Genomic DNA, 27,168 nt, shown 5'->3' with positions numbered 1-27,168 from the left:
TTTGTGTTATCCCCAAATTACATCACTCTGTCCAATAAATTATAATAAAGAAATCATTGTAAATGTAATAATAAGACATTTTAAATATAGTAAAAAGACATGGTAATGCAACCGAGTACTGGGAGTGGCCAAAACACTCGGTTGCTGCCTAGCTGCTTCCTAAAATTTGCACGAAGAACGAACAACCTTTGGATTGGGTGGAAGTGTCAGGAGCAGCCAAGAACATAGAACTCAATTGTGACTCTACTGATCATTCAAATGTGATGGAGATAGGGCTTCTCACAGTGTGCTTGTCAGACACCCAGCGGAGCGCGCCCTAAACCACCTTCGGGTTACAACTCTGCCCTCGCCGCACGGGCACCGTGAAGCTCTGCTCCTGGTTTGACTCCGTGAACTGCAGAGACCTCGGCTTGACATGCACCATGCTCGACGGTAGGTCTACATAGGGGTAGTACACAGCCGGTGCCTTGCCGACGTTCCTCACCGTCCGGTGCACCACGGCCACCGGATTGTCCGTGGAGTTCCACGCCTGTGGGAACACGACCGAGATGGAGGGGTAGTTCAGCGCGTGGTTTGGGATCACTCTGATGGCCGAGCAGTCCATAGCGCGCCGCGTGATGACGGACACGTCCTGGCTCATGTAGACGCTGTAGAGAAAGTGCACGTAGTCGTCGGGGGCGATGTCGTAGACCAGGCCGGGATCGACGGCCTTGACTGGATTGACGTGGGCGAAGAAGTAGGCCGACATATGTTGCTCGTTCAGTATCGGGTTTCCGGAGCGGTCGATGGGGTTGGCGGTTGTCACAATAGAGGACCTGATCGCCGCCGGTGACCTGTCCGGGTGCTTGCTCTTGATCAGTGCCGCGACTCCGGCTAGGTGCGGTGCCGACATGGACGTGCCAGAATCAAGTTGAAGGTTGGTCCATAATTCACCGACAAAGATGGAGGGCCGACGACCTGGGTCGGCCAAGCCACGAGATGCACACGTCTAGCACGGCCACGTCGATGCCGGCGAGCATCGCGGCACTGGTGCACTCGTCGCCGCACGGCTTGTACATGGCGACGTGAGCACGTGGCGCTATCCCTGAAGCGGTGCTGTGGCCCTGGCCGAGCACCTAGGCTCCATGCACGACCGCCCCTGCCGCGGTGCTAGACGTGTGCGTGCCGTGGCCATCCATGTCGAGCGGTGAGGGGTTGGACTTGAAAGACCACGCGCCTATGAGCTTGTTGTTGCACGCAGAGCCGTTGAAGTCGCAGCGACCCTTCCACTTTGCCGGCGACGGCGGCATGCCGTCACCGCTGTACGATGGGTGGTAGGGAAAGATACCAGTGTCGAGCACGCCCTGTTCGTTTGGGCTTGTTTGGCTGATAAGCCATGGCTGAAAGTACTGTCGGCTGATTTGGTGTGAGAGAAAAATATTGTTCGTTGGCTGAAAAAGTACGGCTTATAAGCCAAACAAGCCCAAACGAACAGGGTGTATGGCGCTCACGCCCTCCTGTGGCAATGGCACGTCCAGCCTGAGGAACCGAGGCGTGTGCGTCGTCAGCAGCTCATAAGCCACGTTCGGTTGCGACGCGAGGAAGCCTGGCGTGACAGACAGCACGTTGAGATCCCGCTGCGTTAGCCGGGCGGAAAAGCCACTGGCGATGTGGTGGTAGGCGTGCAGAAGCCGGCTATCCTCAGGGATGACTGACCTATACCACGCCGTCCGGTCATCTGGTATGGCGAACACGTGCTTCCCCAGCGGCTGTATGTGGACGATGAACGTGCGGAGCTCGTCATCGCCGGTCGTCTTGGCAACGATTGAAGTAGCAAGGAGAACACAGGGAGTAAGAATGCCGAGCAAGGACTGTTAGATGATCTCTATCTATGGCCAATTGGGCCCTTAGATCCGCGCCCTGATCGGGGGCGCCTAACACTACATGGTTGGTGGGCCCCCGTCACACTGCGCTATAAAAGAAAGGTGGGGGCCGGCAGCTCAGATCACAAAGTTCACCTGAGCTACAGTCACCCCACTGACACAACCCTAATCCGATCTAAGAGAGGGTGCGCAGCCAGTGACGGGAAGCACCGCCACCGGCCAACATCACCGCTGCACCACCGCCCTTCGACACAGCACGGCCACCGGGTCTTCACCATGCACCACGATGGCGAGCCCGTCTTCCTCGAAGGCGGCCGATGGTTTGCACCCTCTTCACCTCTCTCTCTCACTCTATCTATTAATCCTATATTAGTAGATGTTCTAGAACTCACTGTTTATTCCAAAAGTAAGTAGACACACTAGATATATGGCTAGTGATCCTATTTTAGGTCTGTCAATGGTATCAGACGCCTAACTAGGTGTAGATCTAGCCTATCAGAAAAGAAAACCGAGTAGCAACATTTAGAAGGAGATGGCAGATTTGTTTAGGGATCTAAACAGAGGGTTCATCGAACCCTAAACCCAATTCGGGTGAAGAAAAGAAGTAAGAGAAGGGTCTCGGTTTTGAAAAGCAACTCAAACCCTAACCCTAACCCACGTAAACCGCTTGGGGAAGTTGAACAGTAAGGAAACCCTAACTCTAACCCGCGCAAACCGCTCGGGGAAGATGAACAGTAAGGAAACCCTAACCCTAATCTCGATCCTAACCCCACCCTCAACCCTAAATCGGATAGATCCGAGAAGAAAAGAAAGAAAAATCCAATCAAAGAAGAAAAGGGGAAGGGGAAGAGGCCTACTTCGCCGCTGCACCGCGCTGCCGCCTCGTCGGTGCGCGAGAAGAAGGGTCGAGCCGCCACTGCACGTTGAGCGGGCGCGTGCTCTGGCCAAGGGCACCATGTCCAGGCCGCTCGACGGCGGCACGCTCACCCGCTAGGGAGCGCGCGCGCCAGTGAGGGGGCCGACGACGGCGCCGTCATCGCCTCGCCTCACTCAGTGTCGTCGTGGGGCTAAGAGAGAGAAGGTGGAGAAGAGAACGGTTAGATCTAGGGTTTGAAGAGCTTCTCGCCGCAGCGCGCTTGGGGATCAGGGCACTGTCGCCTAAACCGCTCGACGGCGGCGCACTCACCTGCTAGGGAACACGCGCGCCGGTGAGGGGGCCGACGCTGGCGCCACCACCTCTCTTCGCTCTCGTCTTCGCTCGGTCGCTCGCTGCTGCTGCGCAGAGAGAGAGAAGGAGGAGAATAGAATGGCGTTAGGGTTTCAGGGGAGTAGCTGAGGTCGCCATTTTGATCGAGTGACGCGCGCGGACGGCCATCGGATCTGATCCGACGGCTGGAACGTCATCGGGCCAAAATGAGCCCAGGCGGGATTGTAGTTTCCCGGCCCTGGCCTAGGTTTCGGCCTGGGCGTGGGGGAGGCGCCGCGAGCGCGTGCGCGCGTACTGCTGCTGTAGGCCGGGCCGCGAACTGTTGCTACAGGGCCGTTTACTGCTGCTGCAGGTCGGGCCAAAATGAACAGCAAGAAATGATTTGAAGTTTATTTAATTTTCAGAAGCAGATTTGAATGAATTTGATGAATTTGAAGGTTTAAAATTTCTGGTAAAATTACACCAACGTGTTACTTTTTTCCAGAAAGTAGATATGAACAAGAAAATGCTTCTGAAAAGTAGATAATTATTATTATTCATGTTTCCGCTGCAATGTTAAAGTTTATAATCTTCTAATTAAATTCGAACCAATAGGAGAATTTAATTTCAAGAGTAGTTAATTTTAATCAGTAAATTGTAATATTATTATTTTTCTGACCAACGTTGATAATAGCAATATTATAATGTTTAATCATAAGTTTTTCATGCATTAATTCTATTTCCACCAACGGTGATGTAGAATTAGTGTATAAGAATATTGTATGTTTTAATTTTGACCAACGTTAAATTAAAGCATACAATTATAATGTCATATTTTCTCACTATATCTGACGGTGTTTTTCAGGACTCAATCCCAATGGCATTCATCTCGCACACACCACCTCTAGAAGGGGCAATTACAGAGTATGGCGAGAGAAGTATGATCTCGCACTTGCGATGTCCAAGAATGACTTAGCGCTAACCTCCCCGTGTCCTACTGAGCCAGTGGACCCGGTGAGGGAAGAAAACGAGTCTGATGCTGATTTCACTGCTCGGCAGCGAGATCATGCAGAAGTGCGGATGGAGTATGATCTCGAAAGCAAGAAATGGGGCATATCAAACCGTAAGTGCTTGATGGTGGCTAAGTCCACAATTTCAGATGCTATAAGGGGGTCTATCCCAGATTGTGATACTGCCATGGAGTATCTTAAGAAAGTGGAGAGTCAGTTCACTGGCTCTTCAAAGGCTGATGCTAGTACATTGATCAAGAAATTATTCAATGAAAAATATACTGGTGGTGGTATCAGAGAGCACATATTGAAGATGAGCAACACGGCTTCGAAGCTGAAGCCAATAGATTTGGGGCTCAAGGATGAGTTCCTAGTTCATTTGGTTTTTACTTCCTTGCTAAAGGAATATGAAATCTTTGTTGTTAACTACAACATGTAGCCCGACAAGTGAGACATAGAGAAGCTCATCACAATGCGTGTTCAAGAAGAGGAAAGGCTGAAGTCCTTACAGGGTGACTCTGCTAACCTTGTGAAGGACAAAAAAAGAACTTCAATAAGAATGCCAAACCTCAAGGGAAAGCCCCTCAGACTGAGCATCATCAGAAGAACAACAATGCTCAAGTTGAGAAGGATCAGTGCAAATGGTGCAAAAGCATGGACACTACTAGAGGGATTGTCCAGACTTCCTGAAGAGCCTACTGAAGATAGGTGAGGATTTCATTACATTCATAGATGAATCCTTGTATTTAAGTTATGCAAAATCTACCTGGTGGATTGATTCATGTGCAACTGTTCATGTTGCAAATTCATTATAGGGATTACGTACGAGGAGGACCCTACAAAGAGGAGAAAGAAGAATTAAAGTAGCAAATGGAGTTGAAGCTGAAGTTGAAGCCATTGGAGATCTTTCTCTAGAATTAGTTGATGGTTTTCTACTTAAGCTTTCAGATGTTCTATTTGTACCCTATTTGTGAAGAAACTTAATAAGTGTTTCACGTTTAGATGACGATAGATATGATTGTCATTTTGGTAATGGCAAATGTCAGATTGTTTATAATAATAAATGTGTTGGTCTTGCCTTCCGACAAGACAAGCTTTATTTATTATCACTTTCTGAGAATGTGAATGATGTAAGTACTGAGAATGAGAATGCTTCCTCGTCTATGAATGCAACAAATAAGCGGAAGAGAGTGCATGATGTATCTTCGAAATTATGGCACTGTCGTTTAGGCCATATTTCGAGGGGGAGAATAGAGCGATTGATTAAGAAATCAATTCTTCCACCTTTAGAATTTTTAGATTTAGAACAATGCATAGATTGCATAAAAGGAAAGTATGTTAAGAAGATAAAGAAAGATGCCAAACGAAGCGCAGGAATTTTAGAAATAGTTTACACAGACATCTGTGGTCCTTTTCCTATGAAGAGTGTGGATGGTTATGATTCATTTATAACATTCACAGATGACTATTCTCGTTTTGGCTATATTTATCCAATTAAAGAAAGATCGAAGCATTGGATAAATTTAAAATATTCAAGGCTGAAGTAGAAAATCAGCACAACTTAAAGATTAAGATAGTAAGGTCCGACCGTGGGGGAGAGTACTACGGTCGACACACCCCATATGGCCAAGTTCCTGGACCTTTTGCAAGATTCTTATAGGAAAATAGCATAGTAGCCCAGTATTCTACACCGGGCGAGCCTCAGCAGAATGGAGTAGCTGAAAGACATAACCGTACCTTAATGGATATGGTGAGAAGCATGATAAGTTACTCTATCTTACCGATAAGTTTATGGATGGAGGCGTTAAAACCCGCCATTCATATACTTAATCGAGTGCCAAGTAAGTCGGTGTCCAAAACACCGTATGAGTTGTGGACAGGAAAGAAATCCTCACTAAACTATTTACGTATGTGGGGTTGTCCAGCTGAGGCAAAAGTATTTAACCCAAACATAGGAAAGCTAGACTCTAAGACAGTCAGCTGCCATTTCATTGGCTATCAAAAAGTCAAAAGGTTATCGCTTCTATTGTCCTGACAGACAAACAAAGTTTGTAGAAACAAGACATGCTGTCTTCTTAGAGGATGATATGATCAGGGGGAGCATGGTAGCACGAGAAATTAGTTTTAAAGAGAAGCGGGTATACGTGCCCACTCCTATGGTTCAGGAACCATTCTTCACGCTACCTGTTGTCGCTGTACCAACGGTGCAAGATACTATAGTAACAATACCTGTTGTTAGTTCTCCTGTGGCAACAATGAATGAACATGAGGAACCTGTCCTTCAGGATCCTCAAGAACCTATTGTCACACATGAGGGAGAACAACAACAACCTTATGTAGAACAAGCGTCATCTAACGAGGCCCCTAGAAGGTCTCAAAGAGTCAGGAGATCAGCCATTCCTAATGATTATGAAGTTTATGAATGTGAGGAATTTCAAATGGAGGGTGATCCCTAGCTCATTTGAAGAAGCCATGAGAAGCGCTCACTCATCCAAGTGGCTTGAAGCCATGGAAGATGAAATGAAATCAATGAAAACCAACGGAGTTTGGAACTTAGAAACAATTCCTAAAGGAGCCAAGACAATAGGCTGTAAATGGGTCTACAAAACTAAACATGACTCCAAAGGGAATATAGAAAGGTTTAAAGCGCGACTTGTGGCGAAAGGTTTCACGTAAAGAGAAGGCATAGATTACAATAAGATATTTTCTCTAGTCTCATGTAAGGATTCTTTTAGAATCATAATGACGCTTGTAGCACATTACGACTTAGAATTACATTAGATGGATGTAAAGATGACGTTCCTAAATGGGGATTTGGAGGAAAAACGTTTATATGGCACAACCGAAAGGTTTTATTGTGGAAGGAAAAGAACGTATGGGATGCCGCCTAAAGAAATCCTTTTACGGATTAAAACAAGCTTCAAGACAGTGGTATTTGAAGTTTGATAGTACAATAACAAAGTTTGGGTTTCAAGAAAATATAGAGGACAATTGGGTTTATGCAAAGTTCAAGAATGGAAAATATATTTTCCTAGTCTTGTATGTGGATGACATCTTGCTCGCTAGCAGTGATGTTAATCTACTATTAGAAATAAAGAAGTTTTTGTCCTCAAAGTTTGATATGAAGGATCTCGGTGAAGCATCGTTCATCCTAGGAATAGAGATTCACCGAGATAGAGAAAATGGGGTTTTAGGATTATCACAAAAGGCATACTTAGAAAAAGTTTTAAAGAAATACAATATGCAAAATTGTAAGTCTTTACCTACTCCCATAGTCAAGGGCGACAGATATGGGGAATTTCAATGTTCTAGGAACCAATATGAGATCAATCAAATGAAAGCGGTTCCATATAGTTCAGCTGTCGAAAGTTTACAGTATGCTCAAGTGTGTACTCGCCCTGACTTAGCATTTATTACCGGGTTGCTTGGCAGATATCAGAGTAATCCAGAAATAGAACACTGGAAATTAGTAAAGAAAGTTTTGTGTTACCTATAAGGTACGAAGGGTCTCATGCTAACGTACAGAAGATCTGATTCCCTGCACATAGAGGGGTATACAAATTCTGATTATGCGGGAGATAAAGAAAGTCCACGTCAGGATACATATTCACTCTCGCAGGAGGAGCTATATCGTGGAAAAGCTCAAAGCAAACCGTCACTACATCGTTCATAATATATGCCGAGTTTGTAGCATGTTATGAGGCCACAGGGCAGGTGAATTGGCTAAAGAAATTCATGCCCAGGTTGAAAGTGGTAGACGACATACATAAACCACTTAAGTTATACTACGATAATAATCCAGCAGTATGTTATACTCACAACAATAAGTCAAGTGGTGCTGCCAAACACATTGACATAAAGTATTATGTCGTGAAAGATAAAGTCCGGAATCATATAATTAGTCTTGAGCATATAAGAACAGAAAAGATGCTCACGGATCTGCTTACAAAAGGTTTACCATCCAACATGTTCAGAGAACATTTAGCCGGCATGGGTTTAAGGAAAAGCTTATGATTCCTAGAAAATAAGGGCCTAGTTAAGAATCTGTTTCAAAACAGAGATGTGCATTGTAGCTGTTTAATCTAATGGCAACTGACCGTGACGATGAGGCACGCTCTATGCACCGATTTGTAATGGAATGGGAATAAGATAAAGTAAGTAAGTTGAGTTTAAGTAATAAAGTAAGATCAAGGGGGAGAATGTTAGATGATCTCTATCCAATTGGCCGGGCCCTTGGATCCGCGCCCTAATCGGGGGCGCCCAACCCTATATGGTTGGTGGGCCCCCATCACACTGCGCTATAAAAGAAAGGTGGGGGCCGGCAGCTCAGATCGCAAAGTTCACCTGAGCTATAGTCGCCCCACCGACACAACCCTAATCCGATTTAAGAGAGGGTGCGCAGCCAGTGACGGAAAGCACTGCCACCGGCCAACGCCGCCACAGCACCGCCGTCCTTTGACACAGCACCGCCACCGGATCTTCACCAAGCACCGCGATGGCGAGCCCGTCTTTCTCGAAGGCGACCGATGGTTTGCACCCCCTTTACCCATCTCTCTCTCTCACTCTATCTATTAATCATGTACTAGTAGATGTTTTAGATCTCACTGTTATTCCAAAAGTAAGTAGACACACTAGATCTATGGCTAGTGATTCTGTTTTAGTCTTCCAAGGACAGCTTGAAGTAGGAAGCTTTCCATCATTGGTGCCGGCTTGCTCTAATGTAGTTTGCATGTGCATCCATGGCGTCCTTTTATACAAGACAAGATTAACGTGCGTGTATGTGTGTTCACTCATTGTTAGAGACGGCAGGCTTTTGGATCACAGTTCGTGTGTGCAAATTGATGGAACCGTACAAGGCCGGCGATTTTGTTGGCAGAAGCAGAAATGAGCACTTGGAACGGAACCGTGAGGGTGTTGGGAAATGTTTGCGAGGACGGCAAGACTGAGAGTCTACGATATGGACATGGAACCTTGCGTCGTACAGCCGCCTGGGATTCGATGCTGCTCAGCTTGGAAGCTTAGCAAGATGACAACAGGAAATATTCCAGGAGAAGAATACGGTTCTTGATTACTATGCACCACTTGGAGTATCTATCTATATTATACTCCATCCATTTCAAATTATAAGAGCAACTTCAAGAGCCTAGGTAAATTTAGATAGCTCAATTGGCTCTTTAAAATAATTTAGCCTTCTAGATCTAAAAGTCCCGCAACAGCTTCTCCAAACAGGCTTTCTATTTTTTTAAACTTGCCGCCACGTTGTCGACACGTTTTGTTGATACGGTTTGTAGGAAAAAATACAATATTCTTGTCGGTGGACGATTTTTTTTGTCAGTGTAGCAATTTTTTGTCGATACGTTGTCGACAGGAAAGTTGTTAGCCATCAGGTCTAGAATTCTATCTTTGCCGTCTGAAGTCGACAGGAGAATGTGATGTAGTGACAGAAAATGTTTTTATTGTCGATTTCCAACCGCCAGAAATACAACCTTTGCCCGACAGGAAAATGTTTGTTTTCCATGAACGTTAGCCCAACAGGAAATTGTTATTTTCTCATCGACGTTCTACCGACAAAAAAATTTATACGTACGGGAGGAAATATGTTTCCTTGTCCTTGCAACCATCAGATTTTGCCATTGACACCAATAGAATGCTTCTCTACAGAAGGACCTCATTTATGTACAATTTCATACAATAATTCATTCATGATAATAGTATCCACAAACATCATATATATGATTCTATAATGTTCTCAACTAGAACACAAATATATAGCATCAATGTGTCATCATCCACATGCCATACATATAGTTTTAGATGCCCACAGTTCAGTTGGCATCAATACGAACATAAATTATGATGTCCATAGGTCTCGCATCAACAGCCACATAAATTAAAATGTCCATGGCCCCGTTCGCTTCGCTGAAAAAACAAGCCAAAACACTGTTCCGGTTGATTTGTTATGAGAGAAAAACACTGTTCCGGCTGAAAAAAAAATCAAGCTGAAAAGTACGGATTATAAGAGAAGCGAACAGGGCCATAGGTTTAGCATCAACACAGCAACATAACGTCACAAAAGCACCCATTATCTTGCATCTTACTGTATTAGAGCAACCTTTCCTTGAATGACTAGGGCCCAAGCACTTTAAACAGAGGAGGTGGGCCTCGGTACGGACCTTGTGTGCCGAGGGGGAGCCTGGCTGGGACCGAGTGAGCCGCCGAGCCAAGGGAGGGGCCATGCAGTGTTGAATTTGAATTTGAAACCAGGGGGAACCGCCACAGGCTCCGCCGGAGAAGGCGCTAAGCATTTAGGAGCCCAGCGAAGAACAGGCCGTGATGGCCGCCTGGAGGAAGAACTCAACTTGATTTTTGGGAGATCAGAGGGATCCACATAAAAAATCTTTGGATAATCTGCAGGGTAATTGAGGCGCAAGAAAACAGATCGACACGAGACCGGAGTAGATCGGACAGCCTCAGCGAAGGTTTTCTGGATTTTGAACCGACTCTGGTCCACTCAGACTATTGTTCTAGGCACCAGAGATCAAAGTCTTTGCGCCAATTGGGGCCTCCTTCAACCCAATGAATGAAGACAATAAAAATGTTGCAAATGAAATGCTTTAACTTGTAAACCATGAAACCCACATCTTTGCAAGAGATGGAGAAACGGTACATCCACCCAGAGAGGTGCACCACATGAAAATCTTTTGCCATTCCACCGAGGCAAGATTGGAGGAGACCCACGGACTCCTCATTGAGACAAACCGCAGAGCGGTCAAAACTAGCCACTAAGAAAAACGGCTTCATGGGGAGAGGGGAAGGGACTCACTGAGCACTTGAAACGTTGGGACACCGGTTTTTCAAACTCCATTCCTGGATCGAAGCCGAGATCCGAGAGCCTGGCCATGGATGTGAGCTTGGATCAACAACAAATGTTTTCCATTTGCACACTTGATGATGGTTTGGCATGATTGAGTCTTCCAATTAAAGCAGCTTTAGAAATCCCATGAGTTTGTTTTTCTTTTGCATGGTACAGGAGCATTGTTCAGAAATCAACCGTTAGATTAGTGGTCATCATACTCGTTCATTGGCCAAAGCAGAATAGTTCACTTTTATGAAAGTCGATTTTTAGATCTGATAATTGTTCAAAAGTCCAAAGAAACAACTTAATATTCTTTGCCTGTTCAATATCATGATCCATAAAAAAATGTTGTCATCTGCAGATTGCAAAATTGACAAGCTATTTTCCAATTAGGTTTTGAATGACTTATTTTATTTGGCCTTCCTCCTTAGCTCTAGATAAGATGATAGCTTAATTATCCACAAAAATGTTGAACAAGATCGGTGACAGGATCATCTTGCCTCAGACTTTTCTTGGTTCGGAAGTATTGGCCCATTTACTCATTATAACTTTAAGCCCACATTTCCACAAAAGTCTAATCACACCACCTTTGGATTAAAATCCTTCAGTCCCAACGCTTGTTTAGGAAATTCCAGTTCACCTACAGTTGATACATGATAAAAATGTTCCTAGATAGATTACACGATTTTCTGCACACCAGAAGAGGGAAAAAAACACAACTGTTTACAAGAGCAGCCAGTATACTCCGTTTCGGTTGTTTCAAAACCAGTGTCAAATCAGCAATTTACAATTGCCAGGAGCAAGGATATATCTGCTTTGCCAACCGCCCATATAATCAATTCATGAAACTTTGTTCCTGCATCGGACAGCAGACAGGGATAAGAACAAGAGAGTCAGGAACTCATCAATCGGTATAACTGGTAAAGTATAAGGTACTCTACTCAGGCATATGGTGCGTGCCAGGTCGCTCACCAGCTGATCTTGGAGAGGATCTTATCGAAGTGGAAGAGGTGCTTGCGCACGCGGTAGACGTGCAGCGTGTACATGGCTGCAGCGCAGGTCACCAGGAAGAACGACAGCACGATCAGCTCGCTGAAATCCTGCTCAAAATTAATGGGACCGACCATCACCTTCTTCCCTTCTTTGTATATACGGAGCATGTCAATTCATGCCTAGTACTAGTAGTTACAGCATCTAGTAGTCGTCGTTCATGGCAATGGCACTCACCCTGGGATCGGAGATGATGATGCCCATGACATAGGTGAGCAGGTCGAACACGGACTGCAGCGAATTCTGCACCCCACCCACCACGCACCGCTCGTGGTCCGGCACGCCGTCCTGCATCAGCTGCATCACGGCGAGGTCGAACATCCAGAGCCCTAGGCGCGACGCGGCGACGCCGGCCATCAGCATCCACGCCGACGCCACGTCGCTGGCCGCCCAGATGGAGGCCACGCACACCAGCAGGCAGCACCACTGGCCGCAGAGCAAGGTCCAGCAGCCGTTAAATTCACTGAAACCTGATGCTTAGTTTGTATGTCGCGCTGTGCATTATTGCATACTAGTACCTGCATCCAAATGGACCATAGCCCTGTTCGTAGCGTGGACACCCATGAGTGCACCACAGGGTACAGCAGCGTTGCGCCGATGCCGACGATGGCGCTGAAACCCCTTGCCAAACTGATGACGTACGCAGGTATGCCTTTCCAGTCCAGGGTCGCCGTCATCAACGTGCCAAAACTGCAAAACCAGCACATACAGCATTTCATTACTCTTTGCGTTAATCAGACAGAATTTAAGCTGGGTTACGTTATTGCATCTCACAACCGGTTATTTCGTTGGCCTCCAGTAACCTGATCTCTGAGCGTTCGATGATCCGATCCGACGCTTGCGTGCGTGCGGCGCGGTTCGACAACCACGCAAAGCGCGCGCGGGCAGCCGCTCCGCTCCAGCTAGTAGCTTAGATTAGCTCCGGTCAAAAGCTAGCTAGAACGCGTAGTACTCGTCAACCGCCATGGAAAAGCGCGATATCGATATCCACCGAGTGATCGCAGGGCAAGGCAGGGCAGGGCTAGCTAGGCCGTCTTAACAAACCTGAGCACCCATCATTACGAAGCTAATCTACCGATCGGTCGGTGAACTAAAGCTGGTCGGCCGGCTGGCTCCCCCGTGATGCCGCTGTACGACGTGATCATGCATGTGTGCTCCCTTGTTCTGCCGCTTCAAGACGAGATCTGCTCTCTGTTCTTCCATATGTATTTGTGCATAATTTGTGAACAATTTGATGATATTTGTGAATAATTTGACGTATATTTCTCTGATGTCTGGAATCCATAGAAATAATTTGTATTTTTTTTAAAAAAATTGACATATATTTGTGTTATTCTCAACTTACATCACTCTGTCTAATAAATTATACTGAAAAAATCATTTTAAATATAGTAATGAGACGGTGTAAATATAGCTATAAGACAGTGTAAGTGCATGAGAAAAATCTGATTGTTGAAAGAGGCTAAAACAATCAGTTGTTGGCTAGACAGATTCTGCTATTGCAACTAGCGGCAATAGAATTTAATAATAATGAAAGAGAAGAGGTAGCTTTACCTCAGGACGGTGAAGTAGAGGAAGGCGAGAGCGACGCCTGGGAGCGCCACGTCCTGCCTCAGGTACACCACCCATGACTCCCAGCATGGTATGATGGATAGCTGCTCCGACATCCTAACCCTCCAATCCAGCTCCTTATCGGCCGGTGACACGATCTCCGACGACGACGACGACATCAACATGGCCTCTGTTGCATCAGCTGTTCTCAGCCGGCTGCTCTCAGCGAGCGCAGGCACGCCATTGTACACAGAGACGAAGAGCCAGTATTCCAGCCCCACCGAGGCGACGTTCCACACCGCCAGAGTTGCCGCGGAGGCCTGCGCCGACACGAAGCTGATGACGAGGCCGGAGAAGACAGGGGCCAGCAGCTTGCAGCTCAGGTCGATCCGCCGGACCACCGAGTTGATCCCCGTCAGCACTGCAGGAGGGTGCCTGCACGAGATCACCACCACCCTGCGGCAATGCAACAACTCGATCAACTTGTGGGTCAGGATTCAGGACAGATATATAAGAAACTAGTAGTTAGATATTACCGTACCATTCTCTCTCGATCAGTATGGTTCCGGCAAGTGTTGAGAGCGCTGCTAGCGCACCTGACACGTTGGTCACGATGACCAGCGCCATGAAAACAGGGAAGCTTGTGGCTTTCAGGTCGTCGTAAACAAGCAGGGCGGTTACTGAGGCTCCGGCGATGATGAAGGACAGGCTTTGGACTAACAGCCACAGGCCAAGGACCTGCAATTTTTTCATTGGCTATTAATTGCTTGCTAGGAGGGATATACAAGTGTCATAGGAAGTGACTGATTGTCGTTGTGTCGCTCAAACTGTCTTTGTAAGTTAAACCCGAGTGCTGCTGTGGGGCGCTGCTGCCCTACCTCTTGCAAAACTCTATTTCTTATCTTTCTCTCAATGAAACATGTGCCTAGTTATGTTCTGACAAAACAAAAATCTTATACCATTATTCCTATTGTTTGTGATTCTGTTTTACTTCCTAGACTCGTGGAATGGAGAAAAGCACTACAAGGAATAGTGACTAAGAGGATCTGGGTAAATGTATTCGTGAAGCCATATATAGCTATTGTGCTCCAAAAAGCATTCCAACAGCTCGTCTATATTGTTTCCATTTTTTCTAGCTGGCTATCCCACCATTCTCACTGACCATATTTCCTTAGGGAGTCCTGCTAGCTATATGTGTTTTCCAATTTAGCTAGGCTGTTGTAAAACTCTACATTTTAGATGTGCTTTCTATTTTACATAATGGCTAAATCTCACAATTTAATATCTAATTTTACCAAGTCTCTTGGAGTTGCTCTAAGTGAGGAGTGGATGAGTGACTGAGTGTTTGACTTACTAAGTGGCTGAGTGCCGAGTGATTGAGTGTGGAGTGTCTAACTGCCTGACAGGTCGAGTGGCTGAGTAACCAAGTGGCTCAATGGCTGAATGGCCAAGAGTCTGAGTGCACGAGTGGTTCAGTGCCAAGTGGCTGAGTGTCGAGTGACCGACTGCCTCTGCGCCTGGGTGGCTGAGTCTCTGAGTAACTGAGTATCCGAGTGCATGAGTGGTTGAGTGCCAAGTGGCTGAGCGTCGAATTGCTGACTAAGTGACTGAGTGACTAAGTGTTTGAGTGACTGAGTTTCAGAGTGCATGAGTGTTGAGTGCCAAGTGGTTGAGTGGTCCAATGCATGACAAACTAAGCCGCTGAGTCTCTTAGTGTGGTCAAGTAACTGACTGATTGAAGAGTGGCAAGAGTGGTTGATTGAATGACTGAGTGTTGAGCGGCTAACTGATGGAGTGTGTCAGAGTGCCTATGTGACTAAGTTGTATGCGTATGCAATATAATCATCAGTTATTAATTTACGTACCATACCATTCAAATGTATTAAATACAACTTACAACCTCTCTCAGTATTAGTTAATTTAATTTGTTTTCTCATATGATAGTGATGGTTATCTACATATGATCTTCTAGAACAACATACTATAAACATAGTGTGTTCGTTCAAGCTTTAAATATTATAGTCTTATTTTTTTTCCATTGCAACATCATCCTCTAACACAAGGAGCAGTAGGTTGGTAAACATGGCGAATGATGGCTGACTTGAAGGTTCGTGAGCTTGTCAACGAGTGCCCTGACACACAGTTAGCAACTACTCCCTCCGATAGTTACTCTATTAATAGTATATTTTTTATGCGATGATGTATACAACACTATACTATATATATAATAAATACTATACTATAATAAATTATTTTTAACATAATATAACATTTATGTGCCACAAAATTATTTAAAATTTTGTATTTGTCCTCCAAAAGGTTGTTGTAATTAGACCAACTCTAGGAGGCCTCTATTTGAGTCCTCTTCCTAGTTTTGAGGGATGAGGAGAGGGGAGCAAAATACACACGACCTTACTCCGGCCTTTAAAAGTAGGCGACCTTCAAATCTTTCTCTCGAACCCTCGTTCCTTGGAGGGTCTGGAGGGAGTGCTAACTTTTCCATTTTGATGGTTGCGCAGGCTTTTTCGCCCGCACCTGCTCGACCTTCCATGCTCACCCAACCCTGTCAGGTTCCTCTCCGCCACCTGGGAGACTCCTCCATCCTAGCTAGGTGTCTCCTATAGATTACTCCCTGGCGGCCCTCGTGACTTCATCCCCGTGGCTCCTCGATGCCTCATGACGCCCTTCCCGCTCCTTTGTCGAGGGGCCGGCCCTCGCGGCTCCCACCCCGCAGCTTCTCGATGCCTCGTGACGCCCTCCCCGCTCCTCCATTGAGGAGCTGGCCCTCACGACTGCATCCTCGTGTCTCATCTACGCCTCGTGACACCCTTCCCACTCCTCCGTTGAGGGGCCAATGGTTTGCCTCCTCTATCGGGCACCCGTCTCTTCGTGGCTCCCCTCCTCCGTCGAGCACCTGGATGAGCCCCTCCCTCGCTACACCCCTCCCTCGGCGGTCTTCCGTTGCCAATACATGTCCGAGTTCCTCTCAACGGGGAAGAAGATAAAGAAAGTGGATGATGTGTAGGTCTCATGTGTCGTTTCTTCTAAGAATGAATTTGAGGACCCTTTTTTGAGGTCTCCTGGAGTGGAGTTTGAAAAACAGAAAACCTCAAAAGCAGGGCAAATAGAGAACCTATTTTGAGATCACCGCTGAAGTTGCCCTAAGAAAACAAATAAACCACGTACATATATATTTTTGAACGCGAGGAATAGTAGTTTGATGAACATGGCGAATGATGCATGGCTGACCTGAAGGTACGTGAGCTTATCGACCAGCGTCCCAACTATGGGACCAAACACGGCGACGGAGGACGACTCGACGACGCCGTAGATCGCCGTGAAGAGCAGCGAGCCTGGCCAGATGCGGATCATGTACAGCCCAACTGAGAACTCCCACATCCTTAATTTGCCACCGGAAAACCACAAGATAATCTGACTATTAGTAGTATTATTTATTATATATCCATATATGCGTGGTTTATAATCCATGGTAGCAACAAGGAGATTGTCGAAAGCTGAAATAGAGAGTGAGGAAAAAAAAAAACCGAAGGAAAAGGAAACAGGCGCTGATTTGAAAACTCGAGGAGGAATGAAAGGTATGTAACTGATTACGGAGTGAACGCACCTGGCGCCCCATCTAGCGAGGGCGTGGCCGGCGTAGAGGCGGCGGAGCAGGGACGCGTCCGGCGACGGCGAGGCCGCACTTCGGTTTCCGAGAAGAGGCGCGAGCTGCCCGCCCTCGATTGCCGCATCTTCGTCCATGTCGGCAGCCGCGGCCCGCACGGGCGGTCCTCGATCGCCCTCACCTGATCCCGAAACCCCGACCCGATCTCACTTGAGTACCGCGACGACTTGCGGTGGCTTGCTGTGTGGCTGACCAGACGAGCAGGGCCCCGATCAGATTCACGATCTTCTCACGGAGTCGTCTTATGTATTCCTGCTCCTATTGTATAAAAAGCAAACATATTTGTTTATGATCCTTTGCAGCCGAGACGGCATGGAACATGGAGGAGAGGTGCGACCAGCCGACCACACGATGGATCGCACATTCAGCAAGCGCTAATCTCAACATAACAAAACAATTAGGGTGACGTGCGCTGGAACTGTCGCGTCGCCAGGCGCCGTTCAAACAACAGGAAAGATACAAAAAGCTGCAAGCATCACACTGAGGTGGCAATTGGTGGCGAGTTTGCCCGGCGGAACAGCCAAAAATCAGTGGCGGTGGCGGGTGGCGGCAGTGGGATTCGCGGATCAGAAATCAACCTGCTTCAACACGCGATCCATGCCGCGGTATGTACATCGGATGATCGGAGCAGCACTTTACTTTTTGCCTGATGGCTCACTCTGATACGTGGATCTAGCCAGTATATTGTATATAGCAGTTACGGGTTACCTGCTCTTCAATATATTCTATATATATATATCGCTGACGGCTAACAGCGTCAATATCTGTAGAACACACTATTCAATGCATCGGCAGCAGATTACCGGAATATATGCACAAAGTAATTTCTTGTGTGGTTTTTGTTTTCTACAAATAATAAAAATCTAGTTTAATCTATAAGAATTAATAACTAGTTTATTTTAACGAGAAAAATTTGAATCTACTCACTTTGTTCCAAATTAAAAGACGTCTCGTCTTTTGTAGATGCATGACGTTTATTATGTATCTAGAAATAATGTAAGTGCATAGCAAAAATTAAATGTTACTAGAATTTACTTAGAGTTCGTCTTTTGTAGATACATGACGTCTTATAATTTGAAACGAAAGGAGTAGTACTTTTTCTTAAAAATATTATCTGTTTGTTGGTAATTTATTTAGAGTTATTTAGAATTTACTTATTCATGGTCATTTGTTTTATTGCCTACTAGCAAACATATCCGTACGTGCAACAAAACATGTGACTTATTGAGTGATCATCTAAATAGTTTTTGGCTCCAAGATTTATTCGATGGTATCATCTGTTCCAATATATTTATAAAATCAAACTCTGGGCCATTGCTAAATGCGTGAAGTGCACAGTTATAACCCATATGAGAGTAGGTCATGTGTCCGGGTCACACAGGGGAACATGATAGGGAGTGACCTGACGGTATTATGAAAAGTAACGCTCGGAAGAATTTCTTCTCTATTTAATGTTACTAGAAAAATATCCCATGCATTGGCGTGGGATTTTCTTAGAAATAAATTTGTAATATATATACCATTACTACATGGTACCCCGGGTAATCTGTGTGTATATGAGCTTCACTTGCATGCTATTTTATTGCATTGGATCTAGTAAACAATGGTAAGATAATGAAAGAAAAGCTAACAGAATATTAGATCACATTATAGAATGATAGGACGATGAAACAAAAAGCATATATAGATGACTTGCACATTGATAGATTAAAGATTGCAAGTTAGTGAGGCATTTAGTGAGGAATAATGTGGACATCTTTGTAGGATCTATGGGAAGATGAAGAAGGCCTAGAGGGGAGTGAATAGGCCTGTAAAAATTTAATTTGAAATTCTGTTAGAACAGAGGGTGGCACTGCCGCTCTACGAAAAATACTCTTACATAGTTGAGATTTAACAGAGATAAATCTGACCCCACTAGCTGCTTAATCCTGCAATATAGAGTCAAGATCCAGTTCGAAAACTAGATACCACAGAAACTTCACACAAAGGTGAATCGAGCAACTAAATCCTAACAACAGCTAGCAATAATGTAAACAGCAAGTACACACTACTAGAGAACAGACTTTAGAACGATGTCCCAATTTGGCATTAGCCTCGACATTTTTTTGCCCCCGAGACTAAGGCCTCGTTCGCTGGTCTGAATTTTGGCTGAAACTGGCTGAAAAACACTGTTCCGGCTGAATTGTTGTGAGAGAAAAACACTGTTCCGGCTGAAAAAACAAGCCGAACAAGCCAAATTTAAGACAAGCGAACGGGGCCTAAAGGTTAGTCCTGGTTGGTAAGACCAACCGGGACTAAAGGTTCCCGCCCAACGGTCGTCCGCGGAGCAGGAATCTTTAGTCTCGGCTGGTATTACCAATCGGGACTAACCTTTAGTCCCGGTTGGTAATACTAGCCGGGACTAAAGCTTTTAGTCCCGGTTTGGGTAATGCCCCGGGAATAAAGATTAATCTTTAGTCCCGATTTGGCCCCCTAATCGGGACTAATTATCCTGGCCTATAGACCAGCTCATTTCTTCCTCCCCGAGCCCGAGCCATTCTATTTAAACTCACTGCCTCTGTTCTTCAGCTTGCTGTTGTTCTTGCTCTCTCCCCCTCCATTGATGTTGCTCTTCGATTTTGGAGGTAACAAACTTAATCCTCTTATGTTTTATCAGTAGCTTATCTTATTTTGCGATGTAGATACATGTGTAACTTTATATGTTGGACTTTATTATGATTTTATGTCATTTTAGCTCAAAATCACATGATGATTTGCATATATGTTTGGATAAACAAAAGTTAAATTAGTTCATCAAAATCACACCTCGCTCGTCCTCGCTGGAGCACGCGCCATCCTCGTCCCCGACGGCTTACGTGATCTTAGAATTAATTTTTCTATGAAATGAAAAACTTAGAAAATAGTTAGAAAATTGTAGAAAATCCGTACTAGTTGAACTTGCGGACCGTGTTCAGCTCGACGAGCATGTTCTCTGCCGAGAGGTAACGAACATCAAGGAGGAGCTTTGATTTTACGAGGGAGAGCGGCAACGGTCGTGGAAGACCGTGTTCCCTTCCTCGTAGAATCGGAGCTTTTCCTTGGCCAAGTACAGTGCCGTCCGGTGGAGAAATGCTCGCCAAGATGATCACGTAAGCAAGGTCAACTAGTACGGATGGTTATTTATTGAAACATGTTTTTGAGATATAATTTGATGGATATTTGATAACTTCAGACCTACAAATGTCATCTACAAATGTTACTATTCTTGGCAACCTAAACGCCCGCGAGCTCGCCGATATCGAGCAGGTCACTTAGAATTATTTTTCCATGAAATGAAATACTTAGAAATCATACCTTTTATTTTTTAGAATTAAATTTTCCATGAAATGAAAAACTTAGAAAATAGTTAAAAAATTATAGAAAATCCGTACTAGTTGAACTTGCGGACCGTGTTCATCTCGGCGAGCATGTTCTCTGCCGAGCGGTAACGGACGTCAAGGAGGAGCTTTGATTCTACGAGGGAGAGCGGCAACGGTCGTGGAAGACCGTATTCCCTTCCTCGTAGAATCGGAGCTTTTCCTTGGCCAAGTACGGTGCCGTCCGGTGGAGAAATGCTCGTCGAGATGATCACGTAAGCAAGGTCAACTAGTACGGATGATTATTTATTGAAACATGTTTTTGAGCTATGTGATTTCTATGTCATTTTTAGCTCAAAATCACATGGTGATTTACAATAGTAAAATCACTTGATAGTTTGGTATTTTACTATTATACATAGTACATATTTTATGGTTTAGTTAGATAAATAAATAATTTTAGTTTTGTTTAAATATATTATTTTAAAAAATATGAAATTTACACTAGTTTGCAAAAATAAGTATAGAAAGTAGATGACAATTGGTACCGGATCCTCAGCCTCTCGTTCGGTTGCGAAACGACTGAGGCCAGAACTCCCTCTCATTATCTGCGGCAAGTGTAAGCAAAAGATTGTGATGGAGAACCGAGTCAAGAGACAGAGACCCAACAAGGGTCGTGTTTTCTACAAGTGCCCGGATCACGATGTGAGTTTCTTACGCATTTGATTATTATGACTAATTGACCTGCTTTTCTTAAATATTTTTGACTAAATATTTTTTGGCTTTAATTTCAGTGGGAGGGCAATGGATGCGATGGTTGGTACTAGGAGGAAGATTATGCTACATACGTGTAGAATTCGGGTGCGCTTGAGGTAGCGACTGCTGATGATGAGGCAGTGAGCTAGTAGGAGAAGCTTATTGATATTCAACAGATGAATGATTTGTCTGTTTTAGTTGCGTATGGTCACGAAATAATTATGTTACTGAAGTGCATTGTAGTTTTAGTTTGTTTAGTGATAGTTGGGATTGCTTACGTTGTAGCCCGGCTTAGTTAATTAATCAACCGTGTGTGTGTCATCTATGTTGTGTAATAAAATACTTAATTATGTTCAAGGTTTTCATAATTTGTCGTGTAATGCAGATTATGTCACGCCATTGGATGTACAATGCCGATCGCTGCTCCCAAGACTTTATTGAGGGCATGCACTATTTCTTAGGTGTGGCCGAGGCAAATAAGCGGGATGGTTTCATGTGCTGTTCATATGCCATATGTAAGAATTTAAAGGAATATTCAAGCTCAATGAGTCTTCATTCACATTTGTTTAAGTCAGGTTTCATGTCAAACTATATATGTTGGACTAAGCATGGAGAAAGCGGGGTCATAATGGAAGAAGGTGAAGGAGAAGATTTAGACATTGATGACATTATTGCTCAGTATGGTGCCTTTGATGATACTACAATGGGGGGAGATGAAGAAGAGGTAGCGGCAGAAGATGATCTCGGTGATGCTCTTGGCGATGCCATTCGTGATGCACAACAAGAATGCGAAAGTGAAAAAGAGAAAGTTAAGTTCGAGCGCATGCTTGAGAATCATAGGAAGTTGCTATACCCGACGGCTGAAGAGGGGCAAAAAAAGTTGGGTACAACACTGGAATTGCTACAGTGGAAGGCAAAGAATGGTGTATCCGACAAGGCATTTGGGAATTTATTGAACCTCATAAAGAAGATGCTTCCGAAGCCAAATGAATTGCCCACCACTACGTACGAAGCAAAAAAGGTTGTCTGCCCTTTGGGATTAAAAATCCAGAAGATACATGCATGTCCTAATGACTACATCCTCTACCATGGCAATGAATACGAGAATTTGGATGAATGCCCGGTATGTAAAGCAGCGCGGTATAAGATCAGGCGCGATGATCCTGGTTGAAAGGATCAAGATGCCCAAGAGGGGGGGGGGGTGAATTCTTACTCTAGCATGGCAATTCTATGAATATAAATACAAGTATTGAATTGCTCAAAGTAAATACTCAAAGTAAATGCTCAAAGAAAAGAGAGAGAGAGGAACGCAGCGATGTTTTGCCGAGGTATCGGAGAGTCGCCACTCCCCACTAGTCCTTGTTGGAGCACCCGCGTAAGGGTATAGCTCCCCCTTGATCCGCGCAAGGATCAAGTGCTCTCTACGGGTTGATTCTTCGACACTCCATCACGGCGAATCACCTAAATCCGCTCACAACTTGAGTTGGGTCACCCACAAGCTCCGCCGGGTGATCACCAAGCTCCCAATCACCACCGTCTAGGTGATGGCGATCACCAAGAGTAACAAGCACGAACTCTCACTTGACCACGCGAAGCATAATGAGAAGATGGATGCACACTTGACTACTCTTGATTCACTAATAAGGCTACTCTCTTAGATTCTCAAATCTCAATCACCTCACTAGGACCTTGCTCTTCTTGGCACTCACAAACGTGTTTCTCAGCTGTTGGAATGAGCAAAAGTAACTCCACACATGAGTGGAGCTTCTATTTATAAGGCAACCTGAAAAATGAACCGTTATGAGCTTCTGTGGGGTGACCGGATGCTCCGATCGTATTGACCGGACGCTCCGGTCAGTTCAACCCGCGAACCAGTGAAAATGTGTTGACCGGACACTGGCAGGGTCCGATCAGCACTGACTGGATGCGTCCGCTCGCATTAAACCCTTACTGGAACCTTACTGGACTCGACCGGACGCTGAACCCTCAGGGTCCGGTCAGTACTGACCAGACGCGTCCAGTCGTAGATTCCCTTCTCTGGAACCTTACTGGAGTCGACCGGACGCTGCCTTTCAGCGTCCGGTCACTTGACCTCTCCAGCGTCCGGTCACACCGAACGCAGACTGCTGATCAAATGAACTGACCGGACCCTGCGGCCAGCGTCCGGTCGCACCGGGGCCAGCGTCCGGTCAGCATTTGACCCTCCATTCACTTCCAACTCTCGAACAAATGTGAATGAAGTTTGCTCCAAAGGATCTTAGGCATTCATAGGAGCTACCTAGAGCTAGTTTTAACAAGTGTGCACCACACCTAACTCACTAGACTCAACTAGGTCAAGCTACCCGTCCATACCTCCCTTCATAGTACGGCCAAAGGAAAAACAAAGTCCTAAACTACTCTAAGTGTCTCTCCAACTCCAATCGACACTTAGAACTAGTCATCCTTAACCTTGTCGTCCATCCTTTGACAAACAAAACAATTTCCATCATAGGGGCATGACTACCTTGATTGCCCAATCGATCTCCATTACCATGACCTAACTTAATTGCATCTGCAAAACACACGTTAGTCATAGTAATCTTATATTGTCATTAATCACCGAAACCCAACTAGGGACCTAGATGCTTTCAATCTCCCCCTTTTTGGTGATTGATGACAATACCACCTCGAGTATGTGAAAGAGTGAGGTTTTTGACGGGCTTGGTTCATATAAGCTTTTGTCGATAAGAACAAAAGTGTTAGTCAAGCTTATATGACCCAAGCCAACACAATGTACTCAAAGGATATGAATTAAGCATGAGTATGAGTAACAAAGCTCATTTGCATCGGAGTATAAATGTGGAAGCAAAGGCAAATGAGCATAACACAAGTGATATGACATATACATAATGTAAAGTAGAGAGGACACATATCATATATCACAATCACGTAGATAGCACTATCACATAGATATAACAGTATGCATGAAAGTAACACATGAATGCATAATAGTAATAGTGTATCACATAAATAAAACTCCAAATGTATATAAGCTAATACTAGATAACTAGCTCCCCCTAAATCTCGCTCCCCCTGAGTCTACATGCTTGAACCCTCTCCCCCTTTAGCGTCAAACACCAAAACCTAAGGGTCGGTCGGCGGGGCTGCAGCGGATGAGTCGGGCGCTGAAGTACGTGGAGCAAGCTGGAACTGCTGGCCTCTGCATCATGTCTGCGTGGAGGCATCTGAGGAATCGGCAGATAGTCATCATCCGAACTATCACTGGACTCGGTCATCCCCTGCTGTGCCTCAAGCTCCTCCTCCTCTATAGTGGCTATGCCTCTAATGATCTCGTCCTGCTGAGCTACTGACTCTGGAACATCTGGACAACGACTGGGCTGAGCGGGTGCCTGTGGAGTGCTCTGCCTGATCCTCTGTGCCATGTTATATGCGGGAAACTCTGTAGTGGCACCCTTGTACTCTGCAACCAACTCAGGGGTCCTGACCTGCACACACTTGAGTATCAAGAATGTGACCCAATGTGCATAAGGAAGCTGTCTGCGACCCTTGAAGCCCTCAGCAATAGTATCCTCCATCTCTAATAGAAGGAGGTCCCAAATGTCGAACATGGTTTGCTGCATCAGGGCATTAAGGAGCCAGAGCTGTAGGCGAGTCAGACCCTCTCTATAACCCAACCTGGGAAGTAGTGTCCTCCTGATGATGGCCTCTAGCACATGAGCTATAGGAGTCAGGTCACTGGGGTTCCTGCTCGACCCCTCACCAAAGGGCTCCTTGAAGCAATGTCACACCAGATCTGTAGGGGGCACCAACCCTCCATGAGGACGCCTAGGAGGCTCCTGCTGTCCATAACATACCTCATGCAATTTGACAAGCTGATCCTATAGCCTCAGTACTCTCGGGCCCTGAAACTCATCACCCTGTAATCTCTGCCGTCGAATGCAAAGTGAATGAAGTTGTGATGCGGATCAACATAGAGTGAAGCATAAAACTGCCGGACCCAAGATGGTACATATACTCCTGTCCGGCCAATCAGATCTGCGAGCCCCGGCAAATATGACAAGTAGGGGCAGATGTGCTCTCCAGCTGCTACCACAATAGACTCTAAACTGCAGACTCTCTAAGATCTGAACACTGCCCCACTGTTGAGATAGGCATTATAGAAATCCTCCTGGAGCGGCGTGTAGAACCCCTCTGCTGCTCTCTCATCCCTCCTTGGAGGAAACCACACATCAAACTCAACAAACCTTAGCTGGCGAACCTGTCTGGCTGTGGCGGCCCTCAAGTCAAGGTGAACCACTGGAGGCGGACCCTGTGGTCTGGGCGGTGGGCGTGAACCCCTGCGCTATGTAGCTAGCCTTGGTGGACTGTAGCACTAGTACGACCAGAGCGGCATAGCTAGGGTGCCGGCTCGGTCTCCTCGGCCTGCTGACCCTCCTGAGTCTCCTGAGCTGGCTGAGGCTCTGCTGGTGGGGGCTGCTGCTGTGCCTCCTACTGGGACTCCCCCTGAGGTTGAGCCTCCTCAATAGCCAGTCGACGTCCTGCCATCATGACAGTCCTAGGTGGACCACCATGACGATGCTCAGCCTCCTCAACTACTACCCTCTGTGCTGGTGTGAGCTGTGGATCTGCTATGACAACACCACTGTGAGCGCCTCCTCTCTTGGCACGCTCTGTGGCCTCTGCAACAGCTGCTGCTCTCGCTGTCTCTGCGTCAGGGTACTTGCGCTTCTTGGATGTCACCTGCTTCGTTGCCTTGCCTTTTGATCCTACAGGCTGGCAAGGCGAGGACCTCCGATCGTCATCTCCCGGACCACCACTAATGTTCTTGGTGCGAGCCATCTGATCTGATAAGAGGATGAACTACCACTAATGAAGATCAACTGTTAAACTGACACTCTCGAGGCTTGGCCTCGATCCTTACTCGTGAGCTTGGTTCTGAGTTGACTGACAATTGCCACAAGAACCACAACGGCACCGACTCGCTGCACGATGGAATAGATGGATATACAGATAAATACGATATATCTAATAGATGCAAAAACCTAGGAAGCAAGCAATGTAGGTATGAAATTGAGACGATGGGCAAGCTACCTGACGATCAGCGATCCGAGAAAAGAAAAGACGTCGCGCAGGGGAACCTCGGAACTGACTTGGGTAGATCGAAAGCCCTGAATGCGATCGAAAATCAGTGCATTGCAATTGATCTAGCTTACAGGCAAAAGAAATTGAGAGCACTGATTTGGCCTTACCAAAGAGGAGGAAAAGCTAGGGCACAGCAGCTGAATGGCTCTCGCTGGCAGGGGAGCCGACGACGGCGCTGAGTCGCGGAAGGCGCATGGGTCCGGCTTGAGCGTGTGAGGGGGCTCACTGGCGTGCGCGGCTAGCGAGGGCGCGGAACAGGGGCGAACGATGGTGGCGCCCGGCTGATGGCGGCGTTGGCACGGGAGGTCACGATGAGCTGCGGCGGCGCAGGAGACTCGAAGGCGGCGGCTATGGCGGTTAGGGTTAGGCTAGTGGCGGAATAGGCCAGCAATGGTACGGTCGATGGATTAAATAGGTCCCCCAAATGCGACAGAAAAGGAAACAGAGAAGGAGTCCTGAAGCCGCGCGAAATCCACTGACCGGACGCTCCGGTGGTAGCGACCGGATGCTACCACCCAGCGTCCGGTCGATTCTAGAGAGGTCCAATTCCTCTGGAATCGGGACTAGACGTGTCCGGTGGTCCATGACCGGACGCAGGCAGGGTCCGGTCAGTACAGCCTGTTCCTTCTTCAAACGACCAGACGCTGGATCCCTTCCTGACCGGACGCACAAACGCAGCGTCCGGTCACTCCTTCAGCAGTAGTTCACCTCATGTGAACTGACCGGACGCTGGAC

General features: G+C 46.1%; 1 protein-coding gene and 1 pseudogene across 1 annotated transcript; both read right to left on the bottom strand.

The window, feature by feature from the left end:
* Positions 1-250: 250 nt before the first annotated feature.
* LOC136524094 (subtilisin-like protease 4) lies at positions 251-2,899 on the bottom strand (annotated as a pseudogene).
* Positions 2,900-11,480: 8,581 nt separating this feature from the next.
* On the bottom strand, positions 11,481-17,462 carry LOC136522263 (solute carrier family 40 member 1-like). Its single transcript, XM_066516085.1, has 8 exons — positions 17,141-17,462; positions 16,765-16,915; positions 14,057-14,253; positions 13,519-13,971; positions 12,483-12,654; positions 12,142-12,390; positions 11,887-12,014; positions 11,481-11,770 (listed from the first exon to the last, which is right to left on the bottom strand). Exons 1-8 carry the CDS (start codon positions 17,275-17,277, stop codon positions 11,755-11,757), a joined length of 1,503 nt encoding a protein of 500 aa, XP_066372182.1. The 5' UTR covers positions 17,278-17,462; the 3' UTR covers positions 11,481-11,754.
* Positions 17,463-27,168: the final 9,706 nt, after the last annotated feature.

The sequence above is a fragment of the Miscanthus floridulus genome, chromosome 18 (assembly GCF_019320115.1).
Source record: "Miscanthus floridulus cultivar M001 chromosome 18, ASM1932011v1, whole genome shotgun sequence".
Classification (NCBI taxonomy): domain Eukaryota; kingdom Viridiplantae; phylum Streptophyta; class Magnoliopsida; order Poales; family Poaceae; genus Miscanthus; species Miscanthus floridulus.
The sequence above is the reverse complement of the archived record's forward strand: the minus strand, read 5'-3'. Positions and strand labels throughout refer to the sequence as shown.

Coding starts and splice junctions, on each gene's coding strand:
- LOC136522263 (XM_066516085.1), bottom strand. CDS start 17,277: ATGGACGAAGATGCGGCAATCGAGGGCGGGCAGCTCGCGCCTCTTCTC. Junction 12,655..13,518: donor CTCTACTTCACCGTCCTGAG/GTAAAGCTACCT, acceptor CTGGTTTTGCAG/TTTTGGCACGTTGATGACGG. Junction 12,015..12,141: donor TCATCATCTCCGATCCCAGG/GTGAGTGCCATT, acceptor AATTTTGAGCAG/GATTTCAGCGAGCTGATCGT.